Source organism: Taudactylus pleione, unplaced genomic scaffold, assembly GCF_031769625.1.
Source record: "Taudactylus pleione unplaced genomic scaffold, aTauple2 ptg000199l, whole genome shotgun sequence".
Classification (NCBI taxonomy): Eukaryota; Metazoa; Chordata; class Amphibia; order Anura; family Myobatrachidae; genus Taudactylus; species Taudactylus pleione.
The window spans coordinates 4,641,762-4,657,619 of NW_028284601.1; the positions used below are offsets into that span (position 1 = coordinate 4,641,762).

The window sequence follows — 15,858 nt, forward strand, 5'->3', positions numbered from 1 at the left end:
GCCTGATTCAGTAGCGATCACTAATGCGATCGCAGCTGCGATTGTGCACGGAACGCAGCTGCGAAAATATGCTAATGCCTGCCAAAGCACAGCCGGCATAAAGACGCCCACTGCTGCCTTCTTATATTCGCCCAACCTCACTCTTCTGCGTAAACAGCGGTACCATCGACTCACATTGGGCAGTCATGCAGCATTTACACCAGGTCTGACCAGCCGCAGATATTGCAAGTCTTGTCGCACGCAGAGAGCTCTCATGCTTGCTGCGTATGCAAACACAGTGGCTAATTTATGCATGCTCATGAAACAGCGATCAAACAGACAGGCACTGCTGAATCAGGCCCACTGTTCAGTGTGCAAAACATTTTGTAATTAAACAACTTCAATTTTATGACAGAAAGAAAAAAAAAGATGTTTTAGGACAGACCCAATACTCTGTATCATCAGGTTTTCCTCCTCGGGTCCCATTTGGACAATGAGCAGTGAGCGAATCTGACCCAGACTCTCCAGAAGGTTCATGGTGTCCTCAACCGATACAGCATTGATAGTGTAGGCCTTAGGCAAGGCTCGGATAAGCTCCCCCAGCCCATCGTACTGACGGTGCAGCAGGCTGAACATCACTCGAACCAGCTCAGGGCTTTGGATGAAAGACTCCTGTGCCCAGTGAACCATGGTGTGAGAGATGAGCTCTTGCAGAGTGCCTGGATGGAGAGACAAAGTACATGATGATGAACGATAAATAATTGGAGAAAAGTCTACCAGCCTGGACCATGGGATTTTCCAGCTCCGCACATGACCAATCCTTTACCATGGACACTTTACTCGAAGTACTGAGTTCCTTGGTCAGCAACTAATAGAAATACTTCACTCTATGAATTTCCCCCTATAGTAAAACTGAAAAGAGTCCACCGCCCCATAATCCCTCACTTACTTGGCTTTGGCTCTTCTTCTGCTTCTTCTTCTGGCACAGGTTCTGGCTCCTTTTTGCTCCGCAGGTTCCGCACTTTCTCCACTAAATTTAAGAGACGTCTGGCCAGGCTCGTGTCTTCCTGCTCTTCTTCTTCTTCCCCTTCCATATGAACGCCTGAGGGGTAAAAGGCATTATTGTTAATGTACCTCGTACAAACCGAACTCAACAACGAAAAGCCCCAAAAATGTATAGCAGAAACTGCAGAAATTATTATTCAAAAGCTTTATGGTTTGCAGAAATAGTACGACTGCCAACACTGCTGGGTGTCAATGTTTAAAAAGATAAAAAGATATATACACAATTAGGTTGAAAAAGAAAAAAGAAAGAGGCTCATTGAGTTCAACCTTTCATACATTTTATTTATGTTGATTGAGAGGCCACTTTAGCATTAGAGGAGTGGTTATCATTCCTTCTTGCCCCTAAATAGGGCAAGTGGATAAATAAAGCCCATAATGTTCTGATTCCAGTTACAGGTATTATTTTTAGTAAGACGGGCATCCAATCCATTTTTGTATTCTGTGAATTTGCAACCACCACCTCATAAAATAATTCTACAGCTTAATCACTCTTACAGTAAAGAACCTCTCCCAATGCTGATAGTGAAATCTCCCTTCTTCCATTCACAACTGATGATTCATTGCCCTCTATACAGTATGGTCCTTGGTCCAAAAAGAATACACATAAGGGGCCCAATTTAGAGTTTTAGAGTTGCACACAAACTGGCTGTGGGTGCCTGAGGCTTAGATCTCTGCGGAATCACGGACTACTGAGAGTTTAACGAAAGTCAGCCTGGTCTCCTTGCAGCTACATGGGTGTAACTGGGCTGCAATGGGGTGTTCGCACATAGGCTAAGGGCGTGTGCAGAGATCCATCTGATTTCAGGCAAATCTTTTCTACCAAGGTCAGGGCTAGTGCTGATAATACTGTTGGCGACTATCGCAAGTGGATTAATGGAGGCAGTGCAGCCACATAGACCCGGCCCTCTCCAAATAAAGGCAGAGATATTATCAAGTACACAGTGGTGCAAATATAAAATGGAGAACCAAATACGCATAAACAGATACACCTGTAAGTATATTTAAAGGGCAATTTTCATACATACTTTCTCATTCTATATACAGCAACTGAATATATAAAATGATATACTTAGGGTTAAATGTATACAGTAGTAAGTCAGAATATAGATAAGTAGATATACATAAAGATACTGTACATAAAGCGGCTTTATTTAAAAAAATATATATTACTGTACTTGATGTATTGCTTGTTTAATCCACAAAACTGCCTTGTCATCCTAATACTGTATTTGTCAAAGACCAAAATATTGTATTCTATATGATGTGTGTGCAGGTGTTAATATTGAGTTATGTAGGCAGACACCAATGGATGAATCAAACTATGAACAGCCCAGTTACTTAACTAGTAGTGTTGGTCCATTGATAGATAGCAGGTTTAGTCGTACTCACTGTTACATGTACACTGGTGATGGAGTCGAGTTTGAGTGGAGTGGGGTTTATACAGCTCACCAGCCAGTGAGCGTATGCTGTTTGCGGGTAGCAGTGTAGGATGCTGGAACAGCTTTATATATAGGAATTAACCGGGTCTCATATAAGAGCTAAGCAAGAGACTTCTGTCTCCCACCATGTCACTGTACACAGTATACAATAAAGACAAGATGGCCCCTGCACATGCTCAGTAGGTATCTCTGTGGCCATCTTGGAATGAAGCATGAAGCCTCCCTGGAGGACAGGAAGACTGGAGTCTGTGCAGTAGCATATTCCTCTTTCACCAATAACACAGTCTCAAAATAAACAAAATCCCCCCCCACAACTCCATCCTATTTGCTTCAAAGAGAAAGAGAACAATAATCAGCTCTCATCATCTGAACTGTATTAAGAGATTATGCTGCTCAGGTAATTATCAGTAATATATAACAAATTACTGTTTATGTAGGTGTAAAATGTATGTCTTGTCTCAAAGGTTATCTGATGATTTGTATATATCAAAACACGGTACGCCCCAACCAAATGGACGTTCCTAGTACTGCACGTGTACACCGATACGCCCCGAATACAAAGAGTTGCAAGTAGCAGATACTGTACGTGCAACATTAACATTACATCTTTACATCCCTGAAGTAGTGGCCTTGCCCATAGCAACCATAGCAACCAATCAGATATCCCAAAGCAACCAATCAGATATCATCTATTATTTCTCTACTGCATCCTAAAAAATGATAGATACAATCTGATTGGTTGCTATGGGAACACTACCCCTTGTCTCAGTGTTCTCCCCAGGCTTTATTTAAAGGGTGGTCCGCCCGGCAAAATTATCTTGCCGCACAGGACCCGGTTTTTTAAACTGACTGGGGCCTGCAGGACGTGCTGTTTGTCCTGTGTGCAGCGCCGCAGAAACCAATCACAGCTTGCGGCATTTTCTCAACCAATCGCCGCCGGCAGATTCTCATCACTACAGCTCCCAGAATCCCCCTGGCGCTTGCGGCTCCTCCTCCCTCTGTGTCCGCCTTCTGCAGCTGTTGCCCGCTCGTCGCTATTCAGACACAGACTCAGTTACTCTTCCTGTGCCCCCTGTGTTCCCGGCTCACTCAGCCACACTCCGGTCCCTCTCCCTCACACTCTGCTCCCGTCGCAGCCACTCTCCATTCACTGTGCCTCAATGGGGATGTCGGACCTGGGCTGGGGAGGTGTACAGACCCGTTGGTGCTGCAGAAACACATCCAGAAGCTGGTGCTGCAACTGCTCAGGTGTAAACGGTGCTGGTAGAGAGGAGCGCCCTGAAATGTGAGGACCAGGGCCGCCATCAGGGGGGGCCCGGAGAGAGAGGGGCTCGGGTGGCAGCGGCAAGGAAAGTCAGCAGCGATGCGGCATGTAAACACTGGAGCTGCCGTGAGCCATTCATTCAGCAGCCACTCCTGATTGGCTGCTGTCCCGCGAGCTGCGATTGGCTCACGGCCAGCTCCAATTACAGCACGCAGAACGGAAGGCAATCAGAAGCGGCTGCTCTGATTGGCTGCCGTTCGCCGAGCTATGATTGGCTCAGGGCCAGCTCTATAGCTCACATGCAGCAGCGGCACACTGATGGTCTCTCTGCCTGTCTGCCACCCAATGCATTCTTCACCCCTCTCTCTCAGGACAGGAAGTGCCATGAAAAGAGCAGGTAGGTTGATCCTGCCTTGTGCACCCCGCGAGTCCAGCCAGCCTTACCTACACTGCCCCCTTAGTCCAGCCAGCCTGCCCACCCCCTAGTCCAGCCAGCCATTCTGCCTTCCCTGCACTGTCCCCCCAGTCTAGCCAGCCTTCCCTGCACTGCCCCCTAGTCCAGCCAGCCTGCAACACCCCCTAGTACAGCCAGCCATCCTGCCTTCTCTGCACTGTCCACCCCCAGTCTAGCCAGATTTCCCTGCACTGCCCCCTTAGTCCAGCCAGCCTGCCCACCCCCTAGTCCAGCCAGTCATTCTGCCTTCCCTGCACTGTCGCCCAAGTCTAGCCAGCTTTCCCTGCACTGCCCCCTAGTCCAGCCAGCCTGCAACACCCCCTAATCCAGCCAGCCATCCTGCCTTCTCTGCACTGTCCCCCCCAGTCTAGCCAGACTTCCCTGCACCCCCCCATTCCAGCCAGTCAGCCTTCCCTGTCCGCACCCTCAACCCCCATTCCAGCCAGCCTGCCTTCCTACTTTCTCTGCCCCTCCCCCAGTCTAGCCAGCCGTCCCTAAACCCCCTCCCCAGTCCAGCCAGCCTTCCTTCCCTGCCCACTGCACTCCAGTCCAGCCAGCCCTCTAGTTTAGCCAGCCTATCCTCCCTGCCCCTCCCTCAATCCAGCCTTCCCTGCACCCCCTACCCCCTCCTAGTCCAGCCAGCTAGCCTGTCTTCCCTGCTCCAGTTCACTCTTGCCAGCCCAGTGCCCCCTCTTGTCCAGCCTCCCCTGCCCTGTGTTCCCCAGTAATGTCCATCCTTCCTTGCCCTGTGTTCCCCAGTAATGTCCATCCTTCCCTGCCCTTTACCCCTCCCCCCCACCATGTCTAGCATCTCTGGTTTATGCACCAATTGATGCATCACTGCCGAAGTAGCTCCACAGCTCCACCCAAGTCTGCCCTCTACCCCAGGGGGGACCTGCCTATTTTGTCAGTACCGGGCCCCACAATTTCTGATGGCAGCCCTGGTGAGGACCCCTGTCCTTGGTGTTACTGGCTGACTTTGTGGCCCCTGTCACTCCCCGGCTGTGTGGCCCCTTCGCCTAGTATTAATGGGCAGCTGTGCACCCCACCCCCCCAATCCTGACAGTGTAACTGTGCATTCCTTCACAATCCCCAACTGTTTAGCTGTGTGTATTTCCCATTTGCCCTGACTGCTGTATGCACCCCCCTCCTTACCCCCAGCACTGCCTATCCCTAACCTTCTTGCCCCCAATACTGTCCCAGCCATCTACCCTTGCCCCCTCCCTGCTCCCAGGCCAGAAGCTTGCAGACATGGTGCACCCTGGTTTGCATAACCTGTTTTTTCTGTTTAGACACCACTCAGCTTTTCTGTGATTTACTGAAGTGTGATCACATCTGTGTGGGGCATGTACATTCTGCAAAGGGCAATAAGGGGTCATACTGTGTGGGCATAGTGTACAGTAAGGGGCTATACAGTGTGGGCATAGTGTGCAATAAGGGGGCATACTGTGTACATAATGGGCAATAAACGGGCCATACTGTGTAGTGGACATCATGTGAATTGGTACCATTGTGTGGCCACGCCCCCTTCATGTAAAGCTACGCCCCTTTTTGCACGAAGGCCACCACCCTGCTGCTAGTTGATACCACCCGGCTGGCAAAATTTTCTGAGGAGAACGCTGTGTCTGTTTTAGCAGCATTGGTAAATCAATTCCCAGTGTCTCATACATCTCTCACCCTCTGTCCTATACACATTGTGCTGTTTTTGCTGGTAAATATAGACATTTGTCAAAAATGATATACTGGGCCCCAACAAGTGCAGATCAAATCATGAGCCCAGTTTGCCTCCATGGCAAGTATACTGTAGGTGTATGCTTACCACAGTGGGACAGAAGGTCACTATGGAACTCGATCAGCTCGTCCCGAATTTCCTCGGGCACAGGGTAGTCCTCCTCGGGCATGTTCTTGGAGTTCACCAACATGTTTATCTAAATAAGAGCGATGCAACACACGTGAATAACAAGCCTGAGTAAGGGCAGTCTCATCTATTACAGGGATGATCTCAAAAGCAAAGTTAAAAAGGGTTGTTATATCAAAGTTCATGATTCTATATCACAGCAGAAAATGGGGCTTTTTGTTCTCCATGCAGAAGAATACATATTGGAAGTACACCAGCTTCAGTCATTCAACACGGGAAATAGTCTGGAAGCCGACGGTCTAAATGCCGACCTCCGGCTTCCAGACTCTCTAATCCCGGCGTGGTACTGACAGGCGTAGAAAACTCAACGCCTGTCATTAACCATACGCTGGAAGACCGACGCCCAGCATACCGAATGGAGGTAAGCCGGGCGCGGACAGCCGCAGGGGGGGGGTAGGTTTAGGGCTCCCGGGGGGCCTTAGGGTTAGGCAGCCCCCAGGGAGGGTTAGGTTTAGGCTAGGGGAAGGGGGGGTTAGGGTTAGGCACCCCCGGGGGAGGTTAGGGTTAGGCACCCTCCCGGGGGACTTAGGTTTAGGCAGCGGGGAAGGGGGGGATTAGGGTTAGGCACTTGGGGGGAAGGTTAGGGTTAGGCACCCCTAAGGGAGGGTTAGGGTGTAGAATTAGGTTAGCGATACTTACCTTAGGGATGATTGGGATCTTCACCCTTGCCGGGCTGCCGCTGTCGCGATTTGAACCACCGGCCATGCGGCCGGTGGTAATACCTACTACACCCTTCAACACAACTGTCTCTGGTACAGATCAACAGAGACTTTCATTTGGATATTTGTCCACCAATGGGCACATTAGTGTGTACAAGTTCTGCAACTTTTATAAAATACATTGTTTTATCCTTAAGTCTTTTGAATATGAAAACCCGTATTTGATTTCTCTGTTTTATACATCTTGATAATGACTAAAGTACAAAGGAGGTTATTTACTAAGCATCAAGTTCTAGAACCTGGTGCTTCCAATTGTGTTTTAGGGGAAAATGTAAAAGGGCAATGATTTTACTAGCAAAACACGGCTAGTAAAAACATTGCCATTTTAAATTTTGGGCATAAACACAATTGGAAGCATCAGAATTTAAAACCTGATGCTTACTAAATAAACCCCAAGGAGTTTAGTCACAAATCAGAAGAATCCGTCCACTGTGACATTGCCTCCCCAACAACATACAAATGCCCTCTGATGTGATATATGCGGGCAGGGTGCTATAAGAGTCTTGTGCTCTAGGGGTATCAGACAAATGTCAGGATGTGGGGGCTATTGACTGACATCAACATGAGGAATCCCAAGGTTTCCATATCACCTGTTCTTGTGGAGGGGACCGGAATTCCCGTGTCCGGCGAGCAGTCTCCGCTGCTGACATAGTAAATGCCTGCATAAGCTCCTTGTAACGCTTCCTCTGATTGGTCTGCAAGCTGTCTACATGGCGCTCTGAGAATGCGATAATGGCTTCAACGCGATGCTGCAACTCCCGGTCGCAGAAATACTGCAGTAAGTTGCACATCTGTGTGAGAAGAGTTTGTAGATTAAATTGACACTATTACCTAGCAGAATTACTGAAGATTGACCTGTTTGTGAAATAACAAAAGAAAAGTAAAATTTTTGCTTTATCGATCACGTCCGAAAATTGTACATAAAAAAAAACCCACCTGCAACTTCACCGACTCTGGCAGCTTCATCTGCAGCAAACCTTCCTCCAGGCTTTCCTCTTCGGTCTCCTCTTCTCCAGCCTCTACTGCTTTCTCTTCGCCTTCTTCTGTCTTTTCCTGACCTTCTTCCTCTTTCCCAGCTTCTTCAACCTCACCATCTTTCTCAGTAGCCTCTTCTTCTTCTTCTTCTGTGCCTTCCTCCCCACCTTCCTCCACCTTCTCCTCTTCTTCTGCTTGCTCTTCTTCTGAAAACACGTTGGGTTCTATCATCTTCAAGATGTGCCGCACGTCGTCATCCTCAAAAACACCCATGATAAGGAGTGTGGAGATGAGCTTCAGGACTGGTACAAATTGGAACTCTACACTTCCCCCAACAGGATCCCTGGTGTGCTGTCCACCATCCAACACAGCTTCTGTCAACATGTTGATAGCCTTGGTCTTCAGTATGTCCAGTGGGATATAAGGACTATGGAGGTAAAGTTCACTAATGGTGCTTACGAAGCAGGTATGAGAGAAATGAAGCTCTGGCTTCAGACAAGTACTCATACCTACACCGGGAAGTCCATGTTTCTTGTTCTCATAGGGAAAGAGCGTGATACTCTTTGTCTGGTCAGTCATGGGCACAATGAACTCACTGTTCATTGTCAGACGTGCCCTCTTGGCTGACTCCAGGTGGATGCTGATGAGGAGGTCATAGAAGCCACACCGAAGGAGACCTGACAGGTGGTTACTCTCAAGGGTGTACAACAACTGAGATTCGTCCACATGGCTTGTGAGGGCATGTGCCACGCGGTTATTCCCTAAGGCGCAGACCGAGCAGTACAGCTTCAGTGTGTGGTAGTGGAATTTCAGCATGTTCAAGCGTTCGGACAGCTCAAGGATATCAATGCACCTGCAGTTAATAATAATTAGCATTATGCAACAAACAGAACCAGGTTAAAATGGCTGTAAATAACAATTATACAATGATTAGGGCGACCATATTTCCAAAAATAGGACACCTGAGACTTTTTAGTACAACATAATATTTATGCATTAAAAAATAAAAATGCAGCGTGGGCTTGACTTGAATAATAAAAAAAAAAATCTAAAAAGAGATAAATGAAGACTGTAAAATACATGTATTTGTGGTTTTATCTATACATTTACTGTGGATGGGTGGATAGATAGATAGATAGATAGATACTGATGCCATCATTTTACTTTGTGCTGCCGCACCCCCGGTAACCAGCTGCGTATACGCAAGTGGCCAGTACTGGGGGGAGGGATCCGGATCCCTCTCCTGGCTCTGCATTCCAGAGCTTGCTTACTATCACATTATAGCAGCCCAACACAGAAACCTATGGGGGCTGCTAATGTGATCGGAAATGGGGGAACTGCACAAGATAGCTCTGATATCTGCTGCGGAACCCCTGTCATATTGTACATCATGGAGATACTTACATTTTGCAGGTAAAATTGACCTTGGGGGATTACCTGCAAAATCTGTTTAATAAATATGCCCCATAGATCAACGGTTATAGAGGGATGGAATCTTAAATTAGAGCTAATAAAAAAAAATCACATAAATATATTTTTGTTTAATTGTTTTTTTTTTTTTTTTACTGTAGTACTATTTTATTATTAATCTGCAGAATAAAGATATGGATTGTTCTTGTACTTGACATTGGCCCTGATTCAGAGCCGGACGCTCTGACCAGAGCGCTCGCTCTGAATCAGGGCCCACCTCCATTAAAATGGAGCGTCCTCCTGGACGCTCGTATAGCTGTGGGTCACCACCCACAGCATATACGAGCGTGCAGGATGATGGTCGCGATGGTCTTGACCATCGCGACCATCGCCACTGCGAGCAACAGCCTGCGGTTGAGGTTTTCAACCGCAAGGCCAGGAGTGATTTTGGCTCTAGCAGAGCCAAAATCACTCCCACTGACATCACTAGTGATGTCAGTGGGGCCGGCTTCCCATGGGAACGCCTCCGTCTGGCAGGCACGCCCACCAAAGGGGGCGTGCTGTCAGTCAACATCGACAGCACGCCCCCTTTGATGAGACACTCCGAGCGAAGGAAAGTCCTTCGCTCGGCGCGTCTCGCGCATGCGCACGACGGAGCTCCCTCCGTCATGCGCATGCACAGTGCAGACCATCGACCCACTTGCGAGCGGACAGCCACTCGCGAGTGGGTCTGAATGAGGGCCATTGTCTTATTTTATGACACTGCGTACCATATGGGTTCTGTACACAAACATCACATTTTGACCCGGACCTGCTGTAACGATAGTACAAAATGGTGGCGGTATCATAGCTGCCACATTGCTTTGTCCCATTGCTGCCTTTGGCAGAAAACATAAATGAAGCTTTCACCTGTTCTCTTCTGGGATATGAAGAGCCATCATCATCAGCGGCTCTGTGCATTCCACCATCCAACCATGCCTATCGGTAACCTTTCCTGCCTCCACAGCCAAGAAGTCACTTGGCATCCGGCTCCACACCACAGGCGTCAACAACTGGGCATCCAGGCGAGGAGGGCACTGCGGAACTGGGTTCTTATTTTCACTGCGGAACATGGCTGCCGATATGGGCATGATATTCTGTGAGAGGGAAAGTACCAATGAGACGTACTGTATGTTAAAAAAAAAAGGATTCAAAGCAATGTGTGATAAGGTTTGTGGGTTCTATACCTTTAATTTTCCCAGTTCAAACTGGAACAAATTTTGGCTCAAGGGCTGAACAAAGACCGCTGGGAACAGCTTTGTGTTAGGTTCAACCTGATGAGAGAAGACATAAAAGCACATAAAAGTATTAAACATTTATCTAAGGAGACAACGTCATACGTAATCAATTCAAAAAGCTGAGATATTTAAAAACAACTTTTCTTCAAAAGAAAATAGATTTCTTAAAAACCTCATCGAAAATCAGGAAGTATAATGACTGTGGTATAGGTAAAATAATTATACAGTAATGGCTTAAAATAACGGAGCAGCTACATGGGCTACGGTCTAGTGTGGCGCAGTTGACGTAATGGAAGATGCCCCATGTTTTCTTTCTCACAGCTGTTTGCTATTAAATATTTCTTTCCTAGTTTATATCTATCTGTCCTTTGTTTGGGGGCCATTTATGTCTGCCAACATAAAAATATGATTATTTCTTATCAAGAGTAGATTACATTTACTAAATGAGTCTGTATACCTGGAAAAAAGTGTTGACCTCCTTCTTGTTGGCGGTGAAGGTCATGAGCCCAGTCGCTAGGTCAATCAGGCAACCAATCACAAGGTCCTCTTTTCGGACCCGAGCTTGTTGAGTATTGCTGCTGAATTCTCCGCCCCATACCATGTAACAATTGCTGCGCTTAATGCTGAAAGTGACATGAATGGGGTCAGGTCTTTATATCAAGATAATATAGAAACCATGTGCAATAAGATTTAGAAGCAGAACTGCCATTCATGGTACCTAGTCTTGTTAATTACCCAACTCCCCAAGATGAGGGGGTCAAGAAGAGACCCACATACTTTTCAGTGAGGGGTTGACAGCTGCTGGGAGGGGGAGAGGGGGACATGCTGACATTATATAAAAGGTATATCTATAATCTTCTCACACTCTCTTGTCTTACCTGCCCTCCTCTCTGCTCACCTGTTAAATATGTTGCCTTTGTCATCCCCCATTGTGATGGTGGCCGTGCGGACTTTGTTCAGGTCAAAGTTCATATCGTAGAGGTGATAGTCAGGGGTCACCCATCCAACCCAAACTCCAGTGGGCTCCTGCCCAGCAAATATCCTCACAGAGTAGTAATACTGAAGGTGAGCCAGGGAAATAAAAGAAATCACCACGAGACATTGGACACAAGTCAAATTCAGAACGATGTCCGCAAAGTTCCTGCAAAGGTGCGCAGGAAGATGAGCGGAGATTGGCTACCCGTATTAAACAGTAATATCCATAGGCAAAGATTGCAGTGATGTCCGCTGTCACATCACAATTCATTGCATTTCCCCCCCTTAGATTATAGAACATTATAGACATATTTGCCCGGTCGTTGAAATACTAATGTATGCGATATTATCTACACATCGAAACACTTAAACGCAGAGAGATAAAGTACCAACCAATCAGCTCCTAGCTATCATTTTTCAAACAGCCTGTAAAGTGACAGTTAGGAGCTGATTGGTTGGTACTTTATCTCTCACAATTTGATCTCTCTCCAAGCTTTCATGAATAACCCCCTTTATCCCTCTCCAAAGCTTAGTACATCTCTACCACAAAACTGAAAACTCTAATATAAAAGCTCAGTGTCCAGCTCCCGTCTTCAGTAGATAAGCTGTAGCCATCATCTTACACAAAACCGATGCGCCATTTGATGGCATGTACCCCAACGTGCCACAGTGATCCCACTAGGTTCCTAATTCATTAATATACTATATTCTAATAAACAATACTTCAGACCACACAGAGACTCCCTCCACTTAGTGTCAGTGATGGGGACAAGTTCCTATTTAAAAAAAAAAATATGTATTTTATTTGACAAATATGAACTTAGTAGACAGTACTGTTAGTACAGGTTTTTAAAAAAATAAAAAATAAACAAATACTGATTAGATTATTATTATTAATTAATTAATTAATAATTCCCAGGACTAACAAAACACATTCACAAAAGGTAGCAATTTTCAACCCTGTACTTTCCACTTCCAGATTTCAAAATGTTTATCTGTGTCATCTTTCAATTTTTCATCCATAACAATCAACTTGACATGTTTTTATTTGTGCAATGACCATGTCAATTCCTCACATATAGGGGCATATTTAACCTTAATTGGCCCCCATAATTATAATTTCTTATCGCCACATGTCGTGGCAATGAGAAATTAAGTATAGTTGGAATGTACCAATAATCACATTCATGGACGAGCAGCTATGTACAAAGCACGGATGTTGTAAGCCGCCACTTCTAGGCTGAAAATTGAAAGTGGCACTAACATTCAATGTAAAGCCTGGCTGCTTTTGCAAACAAAAATGAGGGGACTCCTCTTCTTGTTGATACATCCCAGTGATACATTTTGCGGGAAATCTCTCATTTTCTGAGTATTTCCTGTAAAATTCCTTTGGCAAACATGCCTCATTGTGCACTATATATTTATGAAAATTTACAGACAAATGAATGGGTAACCTCCATGTGTGATGTGAACATAGAACTCTAATAATGAGACAATATACCGTGGTAGTGTTCATAATGATCTCAGGATCATCTCGGTCATCGGGCACTACGTCCTTCATCAGGCGAGGCATGGTTGGTACCACAGGAGGTGGTGAGATAAATGCTGGCTTCTTGGCCTTGAAGAGGAACCTGGGAAGTACAGGATGTTACAATGAAACAAAGGGATCAGAGACAGGAATTTTCCTATTGGCTAAGCAACATGGGCCATTGACAGCCATAGCTCACCCTCTCTTCTTGGTCTTTTCGGAAGCTGCATCCTTCTCATTCTCTGGCTTGACCAGTTCCTTGGGTGGTTCCTTAGCTGCTTCCTTCTCATTGGTTGCTTCGGCTTCTTTGCGGGAGGCAGACTTCTTTAGGAGCTCAAATTCGGAGTCCATGTCCACATCTAGGACATCTTCTTCAGGTATGGTAAAAGTACGGGTGAGAGGAGTTGCCCCTGCCATACACTTAAACGTCTCATAGAATTCCACGGGCATGCTGAGTCTGAAGAAAAGCATGTCGCTGTTGCTGTTCTGAGACCCGAAGGTCTTGTGCGTCACTTTGAGACAAGGTGGGTTGTCCACAGTGCCATCGATTCGCCCAACCTGAATAGTACAGTTTGGAAAACAGAAATGACCGCGGTAAGTGCCCAGTTCAATAAAGTGTTTGCTGGAACTTCATTTTACCTGGCAATAGTATGACCTTCTTACCTCAATGTGACTGTGATCCTGGGGCACAGGCACAAATTGGGGAAGACTCTTGCTAAACCAGGTGGTAATATCTCTCTTCATGTTGATAGCAAAGGGCTCGAACCCTTCCTGTAGGCCACAGATTGTAAAGAAGCGGAGGCTGCCAACATCCTGGCCAAGGTTCAGCCTGCCAACCTGGGACATTCCGAGACTGCAAACTGGGATAAACCCTAAAAGAGAGATTGGTGAGTGAGATACCGAACACAGGGGGATGGCAGTGGTATATTATAATTATTATATTTTATTTATATGGCGCCACAAGGGTTCTGCAGCACCGTGTATATACAAAAAGAGCCTATTGTGAGTGTTGCAGGATAACGTTTTAAACTATATATGGAATCTGTGTCTCCCGCTACAGGGTATTAGGTTGGCACATAGACACACACAGGAGGGAGCTATGCGACGTGGAATCAATACGTCCCATTTCAGTGACACAGATAGAAGGGAACCCTGAGACATGCAATCTATCCCTTCCAGGGTGACACAGGATGAGCGCAGCTATAAGACGTGGAGTCTGCACCTCCCAATGCAGTGTAATGCATACAGGTGTCACACTCACCATCCCCAATTTCTATATCCTTGAAAGCTAGATCGGAACCAGAATCGCTGATCAGCATCTCCCCATTCAGAGTAAACATGATGTTATTCTCCGTCAGATCAATCATACACCCAACCACATCTCCAGGCAGCCAGTTACGCCCAAATGGTTCACTGCCGATGTGCCAGCGCTGGCCCTGTGGGTCAGATAAACAAATATATCATGTGCAAGCAAATAATGTAATAAGTCCCATACATCACCCCACATAGAATGGACATGCATGTACAACACCCATAAAGGGACTACTATTTGTTCTGATACACCTACTCTGACCTAACCCCAGTCATAAATAATTACACCCACCCCTGAATTAGGGTCAATGGCCCTCATTCCGAGGCGGTCGCAAGAAGCGAGCGCTCGCTCTGAATGAGGGCGGCCGCTTGACTTTTCAAGTGCGGCCTCCTGGTCGCTAGCTAAGATGTGGGTTACCACCCACAGCTTTAGCGACCGACCAGGTTGATGGTCGCGATGGTCAAGAGCATCGCGACTATCGGGGCTTGCGACGAGACCCTAAGGTTGGGTCTCGGCAACCGCAAGCCCCAGGGAGCTTCCTGCTCTGATCGAGCAGGAAGCTCCCCACTGACATCCCTGCTGATGTCAGTGCGTCTGCCCACAAAACGGCAGGCGTTCCTTAAGGAACGCCTCCGTTTCTGAAACCACCCCCCCGCCACGCCTACAAAACGGGTAGAGCTGTCGATCAACATCGACAGCCACCCCTTTTGCAGTGAGCACCGGAGCGAGAGAATTTCTCTCTCGCTCCGGGGCTTGTGCACGCGCAGTGCGGCCGCTGCGCGTGCACAGGGCCTAAACATCGACCCGGCTGCGAGTGCTCAGCGCTTGCAACCGGGTCTGAATGAAGTCCAATGTCTCTCTATACTATTTGTTGTTTTGACATTACGTAAACCTCAATTAGTTCCTGCTCTTGTGGAAAGAATCTTACACTTCTCCACTGTGACTATGGAGCACCAAGGCTGCCTTCAACCCCCAGTCTGGAGTATCATCATTGTGTTGACCCTGGACCCCTGTAATTTTTAATAATCTAGGTCAGTGTTTCCCAAACTCATTCCTCGGGGAGCACTAACAGTGCATGTTTTCCAGGTCTCCTCACAGAATCACAAGTTAAATAATTAGCTCCACCTGTGGATCTTTTAAAATGTGCCCTTCTGCTCCACGGGAGGTTTCTGTCCTCCTTGAGCTCGCCATAGGACACCTGCATTATGGTTTGACAGGTGTACAGCCCCAGTCAAACTCCCCACCTGACACTGTGCACCAACAAGGAAAAATGGAAACCATGCGCTGTTAGCGCTCCCTGCTGAATAAGTTTGGGAAACTTGGATGTAGGTCAATAAGACATTTCCAAGATATTATTTTCACATGCTGCCTTCTAGGTCCAAAGTGCCCAATTGAGTGATGTGAATGAATAAATAACTCTGTCACCCTGTATAGTGTTGTTGATGTTTATACATAGTGGATTGAGCCAATTGTCACAAAAAAAGTGACATCATCACACCTCTCAGTGATGTCACTTGTTCCTAGTGAACTAATAGGCTGAATA

General features: G+C 46.7%; 1 protein-coding gene across 7 annotated transcripts in view; it reads right to left on the reverse strand.

Annotated features, from left to right (window-relative positions):
- The window catches only part of RYR1 (ryanodine receptor 1), a 211,666-nt gene that overhangs the window by 83,133 nt on the left and 112,675 nt on the right, over positions 1–15,858 (reverse strand). For all 7 annotated transcript variants that reach the window (XM_088477043.1, XM_088477047.1, XM_088477044.1 and 4 more), the window contains exons 27-39: positions 14,265–14,439; positions 13,667–13,875; positions 13,203–13,561; positions 12,977–13,106; positions 11,399–11,559; positions 10,958–11,123; positions 10,450–10,536; positions 10,133–10,359; positions 7,775–8,666; positions 7,429–7,629; positions 6,021–6,129; positions 929–1,081; positions 425–698 (exon numbers count right to left, since the gene is read on the reverse strand). In XM_088477043.1, coding sequence (XP_088333169.1) covers positions 425–698; positions 929–1,081; positions 6,021–6,129; positions 7,429–7,629; positions 7,775–8,666; positions 10,133–10,359; positions 10,450–10,536; positions 10,958–11,123; positions 11,399–11,559; positions 12,977–13,106; positions 13,203–13,561; positions 13,667–13,875; positions 14,265–14,439 — 3,143 coding nt within the window. The remainder of the gene's footprint in view (positions 1–424; positions 699–928; positions 1,082–6,020; positions 6,130–7,428; positions 7,630–7,774; positions 8,667–10,132; positions 10,360–10,449; positions 10,537–10,957; positions 11,124–11,398; positions 11,560–12,976; positions 13,107–13,202; positions 13,562–13,666; positions 13,876–14,264; positions 14,440–15,858) is intronic.